This window comes from Balaenoptera physalus (assembly GCF_965194825.1).
Source record: "Balaenoptera physalus genome assembly, chromosome: X".
Lineage (NCBI taxonomy): Eukaryota > Metazoa > Chordata > Mammalia > Artiodactyla > Balaenopteridae > Balaenoptera > Balaenoptera physalus.
The window spans coordinates 48,029,529-48,049,758 of NC_138903.1; the positions used below are offsets into that span (position 1 = coordinate 48,029,529).

The 20,230-nt window shown below is 38.6% G+C and overlaps 1 protein-coding gene across 1 annotated transcript in view; it reads left to right on the forward strand.

Annotated features, from left to right (window-relative positions):
• LOC309651914 (G2/mitotic-specific cyclin-B3-like) overlaps nt 1–15,343 on the forward strand; it is a 42,872-nt gene extending 27,529 nt beyond the window's left edge. Inside the window, 1 exon segment of the mRNA XM_082445128.1 lies at nt 12,016–15,343. Coding sequence (XP_082301254.1) covers nt 12,016–12,027 — 12 coding nt within the window. The 3' untranslated portion in view covers nt 12,028–15,343.
• Nucleotides 15,344–20,230: the final 4,887 nt, after the last annotated feature.

Genomic DNA, 20,230 nt, shown 5'->3' on the forward strand with positions numbered 1-20,230 from the left:
CATTTTTGTGTTTTATTGCACTGTGCAGGACTTCGTTATGATGTTGATAGGATCAGTAAGAGTGGACAGCCTTGCCTTGTCCCCGATCTTCAGAATAAAGCAGTTAATCTTTCACCATTAGTATGATCTTAACTGTAGAGTTTTTGTCGCTACCTTTTATCATGTTGAGAAATTTACTTTCCATTCTTAGTTTGGTGATATATATTTATCATGACAATGTTAAATTTGTCAAATGCTTTTTTCCTGCATCTATTGATAAGATTTTTTTTTTTGGCTTTAGCCTGTTGATGTGGTGGATTACATTGATTTTTAAATACTGAAGCAGGCTCATATTCCTGGGATAAACTCCACTTCATTCTGGCATATTATCCTTATATATTGCAAAGCTTATTTGCTAATATTTTGTTGAGGATTTTTGCATCTATGTTTATGATGGATGTTGGTCTGTAGTGTTCTTTTATAAAATATTTTTGTACTGTCTTTTTCTGGTTTTGGTATGAGAATGAGAGTGGCTTTTTTAAATAATTTGGGGAAACAGGGGCACCTGCCGCACCATCCTCCTCCCGGGGGGCGCCTTCTCCTTCCAGTACGACTGTCCACTCCATTTCACTGGCTGGTTCTCTGAACTAGCTGTGTGGCTGACAGGGTCTTGGTACTCCGGCCTGGTGTCAGGCCTGAGCCTCTGAGGTGGGAGAGCCGAGTTCAGGACACTGGACCACCAGAGACCTCCTGGCCCCACATAATATCAGTCGGCGAGAGCTCTCCCAGAGATCTCTGTCTCAAAGCTTGCACCACCCAATGGCCAGCAAGCTCCAGTACTGGACGCCCCATGCCAAACAACTAGCAAGACAGGAACACAACCCCACCCATTAGCAGAGAGGCTGCCTAAAATCATACTAAGTTCACAGACACCCCAAAACACACCACTAGACGTGGCCCAGCCTGCCAGAAAGACAAGATCCAGCCTCATCCACCAGAACACAGGCACCAGTCCCCTCCACCAGGAAGCCTACACAACCCACTGAAACAACCTTAGCCACTGGGGGCAGACACCAAAAACAACGGGAACTACGAACCTGCAGCCTGCAAAAAGGAGACCCCAAACACAGTAAGTTAAACAAAATGAGAAGACAGAGAAATATGCAGCAGATGAAGGAGCAAGGTAAAAACCCACCAGACCAAAGAAATGAAGAGGAAATAGGCAGTCTACCTGAAAAAGAATTCAGAGTAATGATAGTAAAGATGATCCAAAATCTTGGAAATAGAATGGAGAAAATACAAGAAACATTTAACAAGGACCTAGAAGAACTAAAGAGCAAACAATGATGAACAACAAAATAAATGAAATTAAAAATTCTCTAGAAGGAATCAATAGCAGAATAACTGAGGCAGAAGAACGGATAAGTGACCTGGAAGATAAAATAGAGGAAATAACTACAGCAGAGCAGAATAAAGAAAAAAGAATGAAAAGAATTGAGGACAGTCTCAGAGACCTCTGGAACAACATTAAATGCACCAACATTTGAATTATAGGGGTCCCAGAAGAAGAAGAGAAAAAGAAAGGAACTGAGAAAATATTTGAAGAGATTATAGTTGAAAACTTCCCTAACATGGGAAAAGAAATAGTCAATCACCTCTAGAAAGCGCAGAGAGTCCTATACAGGATAAATCCAAGGAGAGACATGCCAAGACACATATTAATAAAACTATCAAAAATTAAATACAAAATAAAAATATTAAAAGCAGCAAGGGAAAATCAAAAAATAATATACAAGGGAATCCCCATAAGGTTAACAGCTGATCTTTCAGCAGAAACTCTGCAAGCCAGAAAGGAGTGGCAGGACATATTTAAAGTGATGAAAGGGAAAAACCTACAACCAAGATTACTCTACCCAGCAAGGATCTCATTCAGATTCGACAGAGAAATTAAAACCTTTACAGACAAGCAAAAGCTAAGAGAATTCAGCACCACCAAACCAGCTTTGCAACAAATGCTAAAGGAACTTCTCTAGGCAAGAAACACAAGAGAAGGAAAAGACCTACAATAACAAACCTGAAACAATTAAGAAAACAGTAATAGGAACATACATATTGATAACTACCTTAAAGGTAAATGGATTAAATGCTCCAACCAAAAGACATAGACTGGCTGAATGGATACAAAAACAAGACCCATATATAGGCTGTCTACAAGAGACCCACTTCAGACCTAGGGATATATACAGACTGAAAGTGAGGGGACGGAAAAAGATATTCCATGCAACTGGAAATCAAAAGAAAGCTGGAGTAGCAATTCTCATATCAGACAAAATAGACTTTAAAACAAAGACTATTACAAGAGACAAAGAAGGACACTACATAATGATCAAGGGATCAATCCAAGAAGAAGAATTGTAAATATTTGTGCACCCAGCATAGGAGCACCGCAATACATAAGGCAGATGCCAACAGCCATAAAAGGGGAAATCGACAGTAACACAATGATAGTAGGGGACTTTAACACCCCAGTTTCACCAATGGACAGATCATCCAAAATGAAAATAAATAAGGAAACACAAGCTTTAAATTATACATTAAAGAAGATGGACTTACTTGATATTTACAGGACATTCCATCCAAAAACAACAGAATACTCTTTCTTCTCAGGTGCTCATGGAACATTCTCCAGGATAGATCTAAACTATACAATGGTGGAAAGACAGTCTCTTCAACAAATGGTGCTGGGAAAACTGGACAGCTACATGTGAAAGAATGAAATTAGAACACTCCCTAACACTGTATAAAAAAATAAACTCAAAAGGTATTAAAGACCTAAATGTAAGGCCAGACACTATAAAACTCTTAATGGAAAACATAGACAGAACACTCTATGACATAAATCACAGCAAGATCCTTTTTGATCCACCCCCTAGAGAAATGGAAATAAAAACAAAAATAAACAAATGGGACCTAATGAAACTTAAAAGCTTTTGAACAGCAAACGAAATCATAAAGAAGACGAAAAGACGACCATCAGAATGGGAGAAAATATTTGTAAATGAAGCAACTGACGAAGGATTAATCTCCAAAATATACAAGCAGCTCATGCAGCTCAATATCAAAAAATTGAACAACCCAATCCAAAAATGCACAGAAGACCTAAATAGACATTTCTCCAAAGAAGATATACAGATTGTGAACAAACACATGAAAGGATGCTCAACATCACTAATCATTAGAGAAATACAAATCAAAAGTACAATGAGGTATCACCTCACACCGGTGAGAGTGGCTATCATCAAGAAATCTACAAACAATAAATGCTGGAGAGGGTGTGGAGAAAAGGGAACACTCTTGCACTGTTGGTGGGAATGTAAATTGATACAGCCACTATGGAGAACAGTGTGGAGGTTCCTTAAAAAACTAAAAATAGAACTCCATATGACCCAGCAACCCCACTACTGGGCATATACCCCGAGGAAACCATAATTCAAAAAGAGTCAGCCATAAAAAGAAACGAAATTGAGATATTTGTAGTGAGGTGGATGGACCTAGGGTCTGTCATACAGAGTGAAGTAAGTCAGAAATAGAAAAACAAATACCGTATGCTAACACGTATATATGGAATCTAAGAAGAAAAAAAAAAGGTCATGAAGAACCTAGGAGTAAGACGGGAATAAAGACACAGACCTACTAGAGAATGGACTTGAGGATATGGGGAGGGGGAAGGTAAGCTGTGACAAAGTGAGAGAGTGGCATGGACATATATACACTACCAAACGTAAAATAGATAGCTAGTGGGAGGCAGCCACATAGCACAGGGAGATCAGCTCAGTGGTTTGTGACCACCTAGAGGGGTGTGATAGGGAGGGTGGGAGGGAGGGAGACGCAAGAGGGAAGAGATATGGGAACATATGTATATGTATAGCTGATTCACTTTGTTGTAAAGCAGAAACTGACACACCATTGTAAAGCAATTATACTCCAATAAAGATGTTAAAAAAAAAAAAAGTCATGTACCACAGTGTTCATTGCAGCTCTATTTACAATAGCCAGGACATGGAAGCAACTAAGTGTCCATTGACAGATGAATGGATAAAGAAGTTGTGGCACTTATATACAGTGGAATATTACTCAGCCATAAAAAGAAATGAAATTGAGTTGTTTGTAGTGAGGTGGATGGACCTAGAGTCTGTCATACAGAGTGAAGTAAGTCAGAAAGAGAAAAACAAATACCATATGCTAAAACATATATATGGAACCTAAAAAAAAAAAAAAGCTTCTGAAGAACCTAGGGGCAGGACAGGAATAAAGATGCAGACGTAGAGAATGGACTTGAGGACACGGGGAGCAGGAAGGTAAGCTGGGATGCAGTGAGAGAATAGCATTGACATATATACACTACCAAATGTAAAATAGATAGCTAGTGGGAAGCAGCTGCATTCCAGAGGGAGATCAGCTTGGTGCCTTGTGACCACCTAGATGGGTAGGATAGGGAGAGTGGGAGGGAGATGTAAGAGGGAGGGGATATGGGGATATATCTATACATATAGCTGATTCACTTTGTTATACAGCAGAAAGCAACACAACGTTGTAAAGCAATTATACTCCAATAAAGATGTGAAAAATATAATTTGGGAAGTATTCCCTTCTCTTCTTTTTTCTGGAAGAGATGTGTAGAATTGATGTTATTTATTCTTTAAATGTTTGGTAGAATTCGCAAGTGAAACCATCTGGGCCTGAAGTTTTTTCTTTTGTCTGAAGAATTATATCTAAGAATATAATTTCTTTAATAGTTATGAGATTATTCAAGTTATCTATTCATGTCAGATGACATTTGGAAGTTTGTGGTTTTCAAAGAATTGGTCCTTTCATTTAAGTTGTTGTATTTATGTTCATAGCATTTCCTCATTATGCTGTCTTTCATTCTTGATATTTGGTAATCTGTGTCTTCTCTCTTTTTGTTTATCAGTCTTTCTAGGAGTTTATCATTTTTATTGATATTTGCAAAGAACCAGATTTTCCTTTCATTTGTTTTCTCTGTTTTTCTGTTTTCAGTTTTATTGATATCTACTCTAATTTTTATCATTTCCCTTTTCTTGCTTTGGGTTTAATTTGCTCTTCTTTTCATAGTTTGAGGTTGAAGATTAGATTATTGACTTCAGACTTTTCTTCTTTCCTTTTTTTTTAAAATTTTTAATTTTTTTTTAATTTTTACATACACACACACACACACACACACACACTGTATTTTATTTTTTACAAGAGATAAATAAACTGACACCAAGCATTGTAAATGGATGACCACAACAAAAGCAACAATGATTGCAATTACCAAACACGAAACACACTCATACTATGTCATAATATTGACATTCAGTCCAGTAATCCTCCACTGTAACAGCTCCTTTACTTTGCAGTGAAAATTGATTTGTATACTTTTTGCCTCTGAGTCCTTGTGGGATATTTTTTTATTCAAAGAGAAAGTCACAAAAATTATAATCATCTGCATCACTTCACTCAGTCCCATGTAATTAATTTTTTTTCATCTTGATCTTTTCTTAGTACTTTTATGAATTCATCAGTTTTCCATTAGAGTTCTGAAAATGCTTATTCATTCATTTCAGCAGTATAGTCAGTTACCAGAAACCTGTACTTGTCAGTCTTTTCCATGAATTCCTTGAAGGTGAAACCCTTTTATAGGAACATTTTTGCAAAAGCGTCAGAGTACACCCAGAGCTGTCTGTAAATGACAAAAGACTTAAAAATGACCATGGTTAAAGATTTGATGAAAGTTCGTAATAATGGAATTGACAAGGAAATTTAGTTATTTCTGAGATATACATTTTAAAGTAATAACTAGAATTATGACTTACAACATTATACCATAACATATAAGATTTTTAGAAATTTCATGTAATGTCTGAAATATTTATATTACCATATTTCCATACAAATAACCCAAAGAAAGTTTGGTATTAGTTGTTTTTTTGTTTGTTTGATTTTTTATAGTGCAAGTTCTTATTAGTGATCAATTTTATACACATCAGTGTATACATGTCAATCCCAGTCGCCCAATTCAGCACTCCACCAGCCCCAACCCACCGCAGTTTTCCCCCCTTGGTGTCCATACGTTTGTTCTCTACATCTGTGTCTCAACTTCTGCCCTGAAAACCGGTTCATCTGTACCATTTTTCTAGGTTCCACATACATGCGTTAATATATGATATTTGTTTTTCTCTTTCTGACTTCACTCTGTATGACAGTCTCTAGATCCATCCACGTTTCAACAAATGACTCAATTTCGTTCATTTTTATGGCTGAGTAATAGTCCATTGTATATATGTACCACAACTTCTTTATCCATTCGTCTGTCTATGGGCATTTAGGTTGCTTCCGTGACCTGGCTATTGTAAATAGTGCTGCAATGAACATTGGGGTGCATGTGTCTTTTTGAATTACGGTTTTCTCTGGGTATATGCCCAGTAGTGGGGTTGTTGGATCATATGGTAATTCTATTTTTAGTTTTTTAAGGAACTTCCATACTGTTCTCCATAGTGGCTGTATCAATTTACATTCCCACCAACAGTGCAAGAGGGTTCCCTTTTCTCCACACCCTCTCCAGCATTTGTTGTTTGTAGATTTTCTGATGATGCCCATTCTAACTGGTGTGAGGTGATACCTCAGTGTAGTTTTGATTTGTGTTTCTCTAATAATTGGTGATGTTGAGCAGCTTTTCATGGGCTCCTTGGCCATCTGTATGTCTGCTTTGGAGAAATGTCTGTTTAGGTCTTCTGCCCATTTTTGGATTGGGTTGTTTGTTTTTTTAATATTGAGCTGCATGAGCTGTTTATATATTTTGGAGATTAATCCTTTGTCCATTGATTCGTTTGCAGATATTTTCTCCCATTCTGAGGGTTGTCTTTTCATCTTGTTTATTGTTTCCTTTGCTGTGCAAAAGCTTTGAAGTTTCATTAGGTCCCATTTGTTTATTTTTGTTTTTATTTCCATTACTCTAGGAGGTGGATCAAAAAAGATCTTGCTGTGATTTATGTCAAAGAGTGTTCTTCCTATGTTTTCCTCTAAGAGTTTTATAGTGTCTGGTCTTACATTTAGGTCTCGAATCTGTTTTGAGTTTAATTTTGTGTATGGTGTTATGGAGTGTTCTAATTTCATTCTTTCACATGTAGCTATCCAGTTTTCCCAGCACCACTTATTGAAGAGACTATCTTTTCTCCATTGTATATCTTTGCCTCCTTTGTCATAGATTAGTTGACCATACGAGCATGGGTTAATCTCTAGGCTTTCTATCTTGTTCCATTGATCTATGTTTCTGTTTTTGTGCCAGTACCATCTTGTCTTGATTACTGTAACTTTATAGTATAGTCTGAAGTCAGGGAGTCTGATTGCTCCAGCTCCGTTTATTTCCCTCAAGACTGCTTTGGCTATTCGGGGTCTTTTGTGTCTCCATACAAATTTTAAGATGATTTGTTCTCGTTCCTTAAAAAATGTCATTGGTAATTTGAAAGGGATTACAATGAATCTGTAGTTTCCTTTGGGAATATAGTCACTTGCACAATATTGATTCTTCCAATCCAAGAACATGGTATATCTCTCCATCTGTTGATACCATCTTTAATTTCTTTCATCAGTGTCTTATAGTTTTCTGCATACAGGTCTTTTGTCTCCCTAGGTAGGTTTATTCCTAGGTATTTTATTCTTTTTACTGCAATGGTAAATGGGAGTGTTTCCATAATTTCTGTTTCAGATTTTTTATCATTAGTGTACAGGAATGCAAGAGATTTCTGTGCATTAATTTTGTATCCTGCAACTTTACCAAATTCATTGATTAGCTCTAGTAGTTTTCTGGTGGCATCTTTAGGATTCTCTATGTATAGTATCATGTCATCTGCAAACAGTGACAGTTTTACTTCTTTTTTTCCAATTTGTATTCCTTTTATTTCTTTTTCTTCTCTGATTGCCATGGCTAGGACTTCCAGAACTATGTTGAATAATAGTGGTGAGAGTGGACATCCTTGTCTCATTCCTGATCTTAGGGGAAGTGCTTTCAATTTTTCACCACTGAGAATGATGTTTGCTGTGGGTTTGTCATATATGGGCTTTATTCTGTTGAGGTAGGTTCCCTCTATTCCCACTTTCTGGAGAGTTTTTATCATAAATGGGTGTTGAATTTTGTCAAAAGCTTTTGCTGCATCTATTGAGATGATCATATGCTTTTCATTCTTCAATTTGTGAATATGGTGTATCACATTGATTGATTTGCGTATATTGAAGAATCCTTGCATCCCTGGGATAAATCCCACTTGATCATGGTGTATGATCCTTTTAATGTGTTGTTGGATTCTGTTTGCTACTATTTTGTCGAGGATTTTTGCATCTATATTCATCAGTGGCATTGGTCTGTAATTTTCTTTTTTTGTAGTATCTTTCTCTGGTTTTGGTATCAGGGTGATGGTGGCCTCATAGAATGAGCTTGGGAGTGTTCCTTCCTCTGCAATTTTTTGGAAGTGTTTGAGAAGGATGGTTGTTAACTCTTCTCTAAATGTTTGATAGAATTCAACTGTGGAGCCATCTGGTCCTGGACTTTTGTTTTTTTGGAAGATTTTTAATCTTTACTGTCTTCACATTACTTGTGATTGGTTTGTCCATATTTTCTGTTTCTTCCTGGTTCAGTCTTGGAAGGTTATGCCTTTCTAAGAATTTATCCATTTCTTCCAGGTTGTCATTTTATTGGCATAGAGTTGCTTGTAGTAGTCTCTTAGGATGCTTTGTATTTCTGCGGTGTCTGTTGTAACTTCTCCTTTTTCATTTCTAATTTTATTGATTTGCCTCCTCTCCCTCTTTTTCTTGATGAGTCTGGCTAATGGTTTATCAATTTTGTTTATCTTCTCAAAGAACCAGCTTTTAGTTTTATTGATCTTTGCTATTGTTTTCTTTGTTTCTATTTCATTCATTTCTGCTCTGATCTTTATGATTTCTTTCCTTCTGCTAACTTTGGGGTTTTTTTGTTCTTCTTCCTCTAGTTCCTTTAGGTGTAAGGTTAGTTTGTTTACTTGAGATTTTTCTTGTTTCTTGAGGTAGGCTTGTATAGCTATAAACTTCCCTCTTAGAACTGCTTTTGCTGCATCCCATAGGTTTTGGATCATTGTGTTTTCATTGTCATTTGTCTCTAGGTATTTTTTGATTTCCTCTTTGATTTATTCAGTGATCTCTTGGTTATTTAGTAACGTATTGTTTAGCTTCCATGTATTTGTGTTTTCTACGATTTTTCCCCTGTAATTCATTTCTAATCTCATAGCATTGTGGTCAGAAAAGATGCTTGATATGATTTCAATTTTCTTAAATTTACTGAGGCTTGATTTGTGACCCAAGATGTGATCTATCCTGGAGAATGTTCCATGTGCACTTGAGAAGAGAGTGTAATCTGCTGTTTTTGGATGGAATGTCTTATAAATATCATTTAAATATATCTGGTCTATTGTGTCATTTAAAGATTCTGTTTCCTTATTTATTTTCATTTTGGATGATCTGTCCATTGGTGTAGGTGAGGTGTTAAAGTCCCCCACTATTATTGTGTTACTGTTGATTTCCTCTTTTATAGCTGTTAACAGTTGCCTTATGTATTGAGGTGCTCCTATGTTGGGTGCATATATATTTATAATTGTTATATCTTCTTCTTGGATTGATCCCTTGATCATTATGTAGTGTCCTTCCTTGTCTGTTGTAACATTCTTTATTTTAAAGTCTATTTTATCTGATATGAGTATAGCTACTCCAGCTTTCTTTTGATTTCCATTTGCATGCAATATCTTTTTCCATCCCCTCACTTTCAGTCTGTATGTGTCCCTAGGTCTGAAGTGGGTCTCTTGTAGACAGCATATATATGGCTCTTGTGTTTTGATCCATTCAGCCAGTCTCTGTCTTTTGGTTGCAGGATTTAATCCATTCACGTTTAAGGTAATTATCGATATGTATGTTCCTATGACCATTTTCTTATTGTTTTGGGTTTGTTTTTGTAAGTACTTTTCCTCCCTTGTGTTTCCCACTTAGGGACGTTCCTTTAGCATTTGTTGTAGCGCTGGTTTGGTGGTGCTGAATTCTCTCAGCTTTTCTTGTCTGTAATACTTTTGATTTCTCCATTGAATCTGAATGAGATCCTTGCTGGGTAGAGTAATCTTGGTTGTAGGTTCTTCCCTTTCATCACTTTAAGTATATCATGCCATTCCCTTCTGGCCTGTAGAGTTTCTGCTGAGAAATCAGCTGTTAACCTTATGGGAGTTCCCTTGTATGTTATTTCTTGTTTTTCCCTTGCTGCTTTTAATAATTTTTCTTTGTCTTTAATTTTTGCTAGTTTGATTACTATGTGTCTCAGCATGTTTCTCCTTGGGTTATCCTTATGGGACTCTCTGTGCTTGCTGGACTTGGGTGGCTCTTTCCTTTCCCGTGTTAGGGAAGTTTTCGACTATAATCCCTTCACATATTTTCTCGGGTCCTTTCTCTCTCTCTTCTCCTTCTGGGACCCCTATAATGCGAATGTTGTTGCGTTTAATGTTGTCCCAGAGGTCTCTTAGGCTGTCTTCATTTCTTTTCATTGTTTTTTCTTTATTCTGTTCTGCAGCAGTGAATTCCACCATTCTGTCTTCCAGGTCACTTATCCGTTCTTCTGCCTCAGTTATTCTGTTATTGATTCCTTGTAGTGTAGTTTTCGTTTCAGTTATTGTATTGTTCATCTCTGTTTGTTTGTTCTTTAATCCTTCTCAGTCTTTGTTAAACATTTCTTGCATCTTCTCGATCTTTGCCTGCATTCTTTTTCCGAGGTCCTGGATCATCTTCACTATCATTATTCTGAATTCTTTTTCTGGAAGGTTGCCTATCTCCACTTCATTTAGTTGCCTTTCTGGGGTTTTATCTTATTCCTTCATCTGGTACATAGCCCTCTGTCTTTTCATCTTGTCTCTCTTTCTGTGAATGTGGTTTTTGTTCCACAGGCTGCAGGATTGTAGTTCTTCTTGCTTCTGCTGTCTGCCCTCTGGTGGATGAGGCTATCTAAGAGGCTTATGCAAGTTTCCTGATGGGAAGCTCTGGTGGGGGGTAAAGCTGACTGTTGCTCTGGTGGGCAGAGCTCAGTAATGCTTTAATCCGATTGACTGCTGATGGGTGGGGCTGGGTTCCCTCCCTGTTGTTTGTTGGGCCTGAGGCAACCCAACACTGGAGCCTACCTGGGTTCTTTGTTGGGGCTAATGGCGGACTCTGGGAGGGCATACACCAAGGAGTACTTCCCAGAACTTCTGCTGTCAGTGTCCTTGTCCCCATGGTGAGCGATAGCCACACCCCACCTCTGCAGGAACCCCCCCAACACTAACAGGTAGGTCTCCCTGGTTCAATCTCCCCTGTGGTCACTGCTCCTTCCCCTGGGTCCTAATGTGCACACTACGTTGTGTGTGCCATGCAAGAGTGGAGTCTCTGTTTCCCCCAGTTCTGTCAAAGTCCTGCAATAAAATCCCAGTAGCCTTCAAAGTCTGATTCTCTAGGAATTTTTCCTCCCCTTGCCGGACCCCCAGGTTGGGAAGCCTGACATGGGGCTCAGAACCTTAACTCCAGTGGGTGGACTTCTGTGGTATAAGTGTTCTCCAGCCTGTGAGTCACCTACCCAGCAGTTATGGCATTTGATTTTACTGTGATTGCGCCCCTCCTACCATCTCATTTTGACTTCTCCTTTGTCTTTTGATGTGGGTATCTTTTTTGGTGAGTTCCAGTGTCTTCCTGTCGATGACTGTCCAGCAGCTAGTTGTGATTCTGGTGTTCTCACAAGAGGAAGTGAGAGCACGTCCTTCTACGCCACCATATTGGTTCCAATCTTAAATTTTATTTATTTATTTATTTTATACAACAGGTTCTTATCAGTTATCTACTCTATACATATCAGTGTATATATGTCAATCCTAATCTCCCAATTCATCCCACCATCACCACCCTTTTTTTTTAAATTTTATTTATTTATTTATTTTTATACAGCAGGTTCAGTGAAAAGGTGTTGACAAGAAGTTTGGAGAAACCCATGAACTTTTGTCATGAACTCCCATCATAATTTCTTCCAGTTGCTTTATCTCTTTGGTCCTGGTTTTCCTTGTTAATAAGTCAAAGGCTATTGGACAAAATGATCTTCCCAGCATCTCTACTCCTGACAGTAAGCATGGAACAAGAAGCCCTGATGCTACTTGAAGAGTTGAGGCTAACGGCTGTGGGAAGATGGCGAGGATCATCTGTGGGATTTCCATGGAGAAATGAGTCCTTTGGAAACACTAGAAAATGAAACCTTTCTCTATACTGTATCCAGGTTCCCTGTTGCACATCTTTTTCTTTTTAGTGGCTTCCTTTCAACCTTCAATCTGGAGGGCTATAAAATTCTTCAGGGATGAAGCACATGTGCTTTGCTTCATATTTGTATCCCTAGGGTGTAGCACAGTGCCTGGCCCTTAGCCTCTCAGTAAGACTCTGCTATATGAATAATTTCTTCCAGCCTCCATCAAAATCCACTCTCAAGAAGGAAATATGTAAGCAAATTCATACTAAGGTATAAATGGCTGATAACCATTTAAATGATGGCCCATATACTAATAGGACATTTTCTTATAAGGAATGAAATAGCCCTTTGCTAAAAACAAAATCCAGTTCTAATAGTGGCATACATAGAACTGAAGGAGGTGTCAAGATTGTAGCAGTGACATTTCCAGCTGGCTTTCTAGTCACTATTATCATTTTCTCCTAAAAGGACCCCTCAATTCCCACCTCAAGGCTAAATCTTGCCTCATTCTCTATAACAAACACTGTCTCTTCGCAGTGAAAACTTCTGGAGCCCCGCTTTAACATTCTGGGCTCAGCGTTGGGCTCTGCTTGCTTCTAAATTGGTTCTGGATCTTTCTAGTCCATTTCACAGAACTAGACTTTTGTCTCATTTCTTCAGCCTGGATATCTACCATGACGATATGTCTTCTCCCCTGGATGCTCTCAGATTAGAACTCTGTGTTTGTCTCTTTCCAGTATATCCTAACGTCTCTTCCCAATCTGATTACCCATGGGGTCAAGTTTTGGCTTCCATAGCTAGTTTAGTACCTGAAGTCTTGCTCTCTGTTGTGCCCTCCCTTCGTTCAAGCACTATGCCTAAGAGGGAGGTGGATGCTGTCTGGCCAGTTTAGGTCACAGGAGGCCCAGCCCTGTGGTCAGGAGGGGCAGATGGTTTCAGCTCCAACCAAACTGCAAGGATGATAGGTTCTCTGCAGGATAAAGGGGTTCTCTTACCAGAGCAGGGCAAAGAGAGTCTGAGCTAGAACAATCACAGTCAGATATCCATTTTAGGGATCAGGTGAATAAAGGGGCTGTATTGCATATTTGCCTAGATCCCCAACACATTTTTGCTCACTTCAGTGAGAATTTAAAGGTAAGAGTGGGGGCAGGAGTGGGGGTAAGGAATCATGCTGGGTCACATCTCCGTGTGAAAGAGTTTGTTCCAAATGTTCCCCTTGTCCTCCTCTTGACCCAGGTCATAGAACACTTTGGAGAGCAAGTCAGAAAGCCTAAAATGGGAGAGTCTCAAAATAGGGCAGAGAGGAGTATCAAGAGCCAGGGAGATACTCCCAGCCTGCTCTACAGCGTGACCCTAGGCCAAGGGCCAGCCTGAGGATTGCCATGTCTGCATGCCAATGGACGCTAGGTTCTGGCACTCATCTCCGAGCAGCCGAGCATGTGTGGGGGTCTTTCCTTCCCTGTTTATCTGCTTCCTCTCTCCTGAGTGCCTTTCCACTCGAATAGCTATCCACAGCGCTTTCCTCAGAAGTCTCCTCTCTCCTCGGGCAAGGTGGCTTTGTCCCCTTGACCCCGCAGAGTAGGCTCTCTAAGGACAGTTGTGCTTAACACATCTGGACAGAATTCACAATCACACTTTGACAAATGCTGCCATTTTACTGAAAAGCACAGTCTGTATGCCAACCTAAGGGCAGAAATGAAACTCTAAACCAACACAAGCACATTCCAAGTCAGTAGTATCATGAAAAAGGACCGTATCATAAAACATTTGTGTATTGTAGCTTAAATTCAACCGCAGTAGGACGTTTTAGCTGTTTCTGGGGGACAGGTTTTGCTTAACAAGAAACTGAATACTCTCTTCTCTTCCCACCAGAAGCCCCGTCCCCACTAGTTTCTAAGAGCCAACCTGTCATTAGCTTCAGCAAACGAATAATGATCCTCAGTGGCTGTGATCACTTCAGGGTTTTCCTCTGATCGTATCCTTCCTAGTCTTTGAAAATCATGTTTGTGATAATTACCCATCTTGTGTGCGTTCCTTAATGCCCATGACTTTGCAATTAGTGTTGAAGGAAGGGACCATCACACCTATGCATCCATCAAGCTGTCAGCGAGTATGTCTCCCCAGGCTCCTTTAACACCTTCTGTCAAAGAGCTTCTTGCTTTATTTCACAGGTGCTTCTCTGCTTTTTCATGTACCAGCTCCATTCATGGCCAGGCTCTATAAAACAGCAATTTGAGTGTAAGAAATACTGCTCACCAGAAAGTTCTTGCTGGTCACAATGCACATGTTTCCCTTTCCTCAGCCCCTCACCCTTAGTCTCCCCAGACAAACTCTTGTTCCCTCCTCAAAATCTGTGTGGCCTGGTTTTAGCCACCAGTAGCTGAGACTGTGTCAGCAGTTAGACATTTTCCCCGCCTCTGGCATTCAGTTGTAACAGTGATCTCTGTCTCCAAATTAATGGCCTGCTGTTGTCGGAACCAGAATCCTTCTGAACGGTGGGGTTTCTCCTGCCTTGATGTTGGGACATTCACAAGTACCCCTCAAGAAAAATGGGATGATGTTTGCTATGTGTTTCTGTCTGTTCGGCAGGGGAACAGCTTCTCAGTGACTCTTAAAGCCTGGTGTCTTAGAAGCAAAAGTCTAGACTGACAGGAGGAGCCTGCTGAGTGCTAAAGAATTTGGAGACTCCTGTCTCCGATTCAGGTGCCTTTCTGTGAAAAGCTCAGACCCTATGTGTGTGTGTGTGTGTGTGTGTGTATACACACATACACGTACATACACATATACACAATGGAATATCACTCAGCCATAAAAAAGAATGAAATAATGCCATTTGCAGCAACATGAATGCAAGTAGAGATTATCACACTAAGTGAAGTAAGTCAGAAAGAGAAATACAAATACCATATGATATCACTTTTATGTGGAATCTAAAATATGACACGAACTTATCCATGAAACAGAAACAGACTCACAGACATAGAGAAGAGACTTGTGGTTGCCAAGGGGGATGGGGGAGGGCGGAGAGATGGAGTGGGAGTTTGGGATTAGCAGATGTGATGTAAACTATTATACATAGAATGGATAAACAACAAGGTCCTGTTGTATAGCACAGGGAATGATATTCAATATCCTGTGATAAACCATAATGGAAAAGAGTATGAAAAAGAATGTATATATATGTATAACTGAATCACTTTGCTGTACAGGAGAAATTAACACAGCATTGTAAATCAACTATACTTCAATAAAATTAAAAAAAAAAAAAAAAGCTCAGACCCTAAATCCTTCAGCAATCCCAAGCTGCTCTAATCATCCAAGCTTGCAATTATGATACTTTTTATTATTTTTTTTGTTTTTGTGCATGTATTGTACAAATTAAGCACTGATAAATATTTACAAGGCACAGACTCACAAATAGTATTTTATCCTCTTTATTCTAGGTTATTATAATTTTACAATCATATCTTTATTTTTAGACTTCATGGGATAGTATAACAAAAATAAATTCTGGCAATGAAAATGAGCTGTGTTTCAAACCTCCATATGCCAACTACCATACCTCCTTCCAACTGTGAATAAGGAATGTTATATTATGCATAAAGCATTTCATATAATGTTTTGATATAGTTACAATTCAGGTATTCATAACTATGTAAAGCACTTGTTTAAATTGTGAGGGTCTCCTAGGAACTGAATCTGGGGAAGGATAGGATGGGGGGACACACACAGTGAGAAGATTTCCCCTTCTGGCATCACTACAATTATGATACTTTTGAATTTTTCTTTAGCCCATTTATTCCCAGCTACTACAGCACAATGGCATGACTCCTGTTCTTCATAGGAGAAATTTAGGCACCCAGCAAGCATCAGGCAGATGTGGGAACAGAGCAAACTTTGTGAATTGCAGGCTAACTTCTGTCTTGCCACCTCTGTGTGTGGATTAGGCCAATGGACCTCGGCAGAGATATTGAGACAGGGCTGGCTAATGTTGGACAAGCATTTGAAGAGAAGGTGGTGGTTGGTACGTGCACCCCTCCTTGTGAGGTCCTCCCCCATTTTCCTGGGACTCCCTCCTTCTGTCTCCTGAAGCACCCCTGATACAATCCAACATGCCCTCAGGGCAGGAAATGACCTAACAAAATGAGCTGGATAAAGCTATAGCTGGAAAGCAATTGCTTAAGGATTTTCCCCACTGAGGGATATTTACAAGACCAAAAAGACTTTTTTGGGGATGTATTTCTTAAAGTTAAAAAAAGTTATTTTGAAATAATTATATACTTAGAGGAAATTGCAAAAATAGTACAAGTTCATCCTTCACCCAGCTTCCCCCAATATCACAGCTGTAGAGTAATATCAAAATTAGGAAACTGACATTGGTACATTACTCTTAATTAGACTACGGACCACATTCAGTTTTCACCATTAACAAAAACCGTGTGTGTGTGTGTGTGTGTGTGTGTGTGTGTGTGTGTGTGTGGTTCTATGCCACTACCACAAGCAAGATACAGAAGTGGTTCCCATCACCACAAAAGAACCCCCTAATATTACCTCTTTGTACATATTCACTCTACCCCCAACTCTTCTCCAGACTGGCTGCACCATTTTACATTCCCACTAGCAATGTATAGAGATCCAATTTGTCTGTGTCCTCACCAGCATGTGTTATTTATCACTATTTTTTATTTCAACTGATATCTCATTGCAGTCTTAATTTACATTTCCCTAATGGCTAGTGGTGTTGAATATGTTTTCAGACACTTATTTGCCATCCGTATCTCCTCTTTGGTGAAATGAATGTTCATGTCTTTTGCCAAGTTTCTAGTTGGATTGTTTCCTCTTTTTTTTATTGTTGAGTTCTGAGAGTTCTTTATATATTCTAGATATAAGGCCTTCACTGGGTATGTGGCTGGCAAATATTTTCTCCCAGTCTGTAACTTGCCATTTCATCTTCTTAACAGTCCTTCAATGAAACAAATGTCTTTAATTTTGATAAAGTCCAATTCATCAATTTTTCCTTTTAAGGACTGTGCTTTTCATGTCAAGTCTAAGAACTCTTCACCTAGTCCTAGGTCCCAAAGAGTTTTTCCTATATTTTGTTTCTAAAAGTTTTAGAGTTTTACATTTTACATTCACTCCTTGATCCATTTTGAGTTGATTTTTGTAAGGTTTGAGGTTTAGGTCAAGGTTCATTTTTTTGCTTATGAATATCCTATTGCTCCATTTGTTGAAAGGCTATCCTTCCTCCATTGGATTGCTTTTGCATCTTTGTCAAAAATCAGCTGGCTGTATTTGTGTGAGTCTATATGAGATTTTGATTTTGTTCCGTTGATCTATGCCCATCTCCCTGCTAAGACAATAATTACCTTGATTACTGCAGCTATATAGTAAGCCATCAGGTAAGATCCCTCCCAATTTACTCTTCTTTTTAAAGATTATTTTAGTTTAATATTTTAAAAATTAAAAATTAGGTATGTCTTATTTAAAATTTTATTTTAATATTGCTATTCTAGGGCTTGTACCTTTCCATATACATTTTAGAATAAGCTTTTTTGTGTCTCCAAAAAAACTTCAGTAGGAATTGCATTAAACCTATAGATCTATTCGGAGAGAATTGACATCTACAATATTCTCAGTCTTCCAATCTATGAACATATGTTTCTCCATTTATTTAGGTCTTTGATTTCTCTCATCAGCGTTTTGTAATTTTCAGCATACAGATCCTGTACATGCTTTTAGGTTTATATCTATTTAATTTTCTTTAGCACACACCATAAATGGTATATTTTTTAATATATATATATAAATTTATTTATTTATGGCTGCATTGGGTCTTCGTTGCTGCCCGCAGGCTTTCTCTAATTGAGGCGATCAGGGGATACTCTTCGTTGTGGTGCACGGGCTTCTCATTGTGGTGGCTTCTCTTGTTGCGGAGCTCGGGCTCTAGGCACGCGGCCTTCAGTAGTTGTGGCATGCGGGCTTAGTTGCTCCGCGGCATGTGGGATCTTCCCGGACCAGGGATTGAACCCATGTCCCCTGCATTGGCAGGCAGATTCTTAACCACTGTGCCACCAGGGAAGTCCCTGGTATTGTGTTTTAAATTTTTCTTTCCACAAGTATGTTGTTAACATATAGAAATGTGATTGATTTTTAAGTGTTGATCTTGTGTTCTGAAACCTTGCTGAACTCATAAGTTCTAGGAGGGTTTTGTTTTGTTTTAGATTCCTTAGGATTTCATACAGTATAGACATCTGCAAATAGGGACAGTTTTATTTTTTCTTTTAAAAAATATGTATCTCTTTTATTTATTCTATTTTTTGGGTCTTATTTCAGTGGCTAGAACTTCCAGTAGAATGTTGAATGAGAGTGGTGAGATGCATACATCCTTGCCTTGTTCCCGATCTTAGAGGGGAAGCATTCAGTCTTTCACAATTAAATACAATATTAACTGTAAGTTTTTGTAAGTACTGTTTACCAAGTTGAGGAAATTTCCTTCTATTTCTAGTTTTCTGAGGGTTTTTTTTTTAAATCATGAATGAATGTTGGATTTTGCAGATGCTTTTTCTGCCTCAATATCTCTTCTTGGTGAACTGATCCTTTTATCATTATATAATGTCCCTCTTTGTTTCTAGTAATTTTCTTTGCTCTGGAGTCTAATGTTAATATAGTCAGTTCTGCTTTTTAAAAAGACATAATGTGTTGTACATATTTTTCCATTCTTTTACTTTTCTGTGGTTGTATTCGAAGTGAGTTTCTTGTAGACAAGATATGGTTTGATTAAATTTTTTAATCCACTTTGCTAATCTCTGTCTTTCAATTGGTGAACTTAAACTGTCTATATTTAAGGTAATTACTGATAGGTTAGGGCTTAAGTCTGCCATTTTATTATATTTACATAGTCATAAATATGTCAACACTGAATATTGCTTTAACCCCAAACCATGTTATAACTATGCTGGGAAGGTGGAAGGGAAACTTTTGTGTGCAGAATGCTGGAAGAGGAGAGGTAGATATCGTCTTCTGTAGTAGGAAGTCAACTCACAATAAATAAAATTGAAAATAAATAAGAAATATCAGTATAATGATAAAAGATGTAAATAGTTTAAGGGAATAGTTAAAAGGGTTGAATATGGGGCATCCATGGTGGCACAGTAGTTAAGAATCTGCCTGCCAATGCAGGGGACACAGGTTCAAGCCCTGGTCCGGGAAGATCCCACATGCTGTGGAGCAACTAAACCCGTGCCCAACAACTCCTGAGCCCGTGTGCCACAACTACTGAGGACCACGTGCCTAGAACCCATGCTCCACAACAAGAGAAGCCACCACAATGAGAAGCCCGTGCACCGCAATGAAGAGCAGCCCCCGCTCGCCTCAACTAGAGAAAGCCTGTGTGCAGCAACAAAGACCCAATGCAGCCAAAAATAAATAAATAAATAAATTTATTTTTTACAAGAAGAGTTGAATGTGGTTGCCTCTGGGGAATGAAGATCAGGGATGGGAAGGGGTAGAGCAAGAAATTGCTTTCTTAAAAAGCTTTGTAGTAAGTACCATTTGTCTTTTAGAACTTTATATTGCTTGTTAAAAATATAATTAGTAAATCTAAATTTAAGAAATACTGAAGTCTTTCTTAGTGCAGTTTTCATCAACCCTGGCTGCCCACTGGAGTTGCCCAGGGGAACTTTTAAAAAATATCAATTTTCAGGCCCCAACCTATACCAATTAATTGGGTCTGGGGTTCAGGCATCAATATTCAAAAATTATTTCCCAGGTTATTTGAATGTGTATCTAGGGTTGAGGATGGCTGGTTTAGAACATCTATTAACAGTAGACCTTTGGTAAAATGTTAGCGGCAGTGAGAAAGGTAAAACATGAAGCTCTTACCATCTTCAAGTCAACCCATTTATTGGAGATTGGTAGATCAGACAC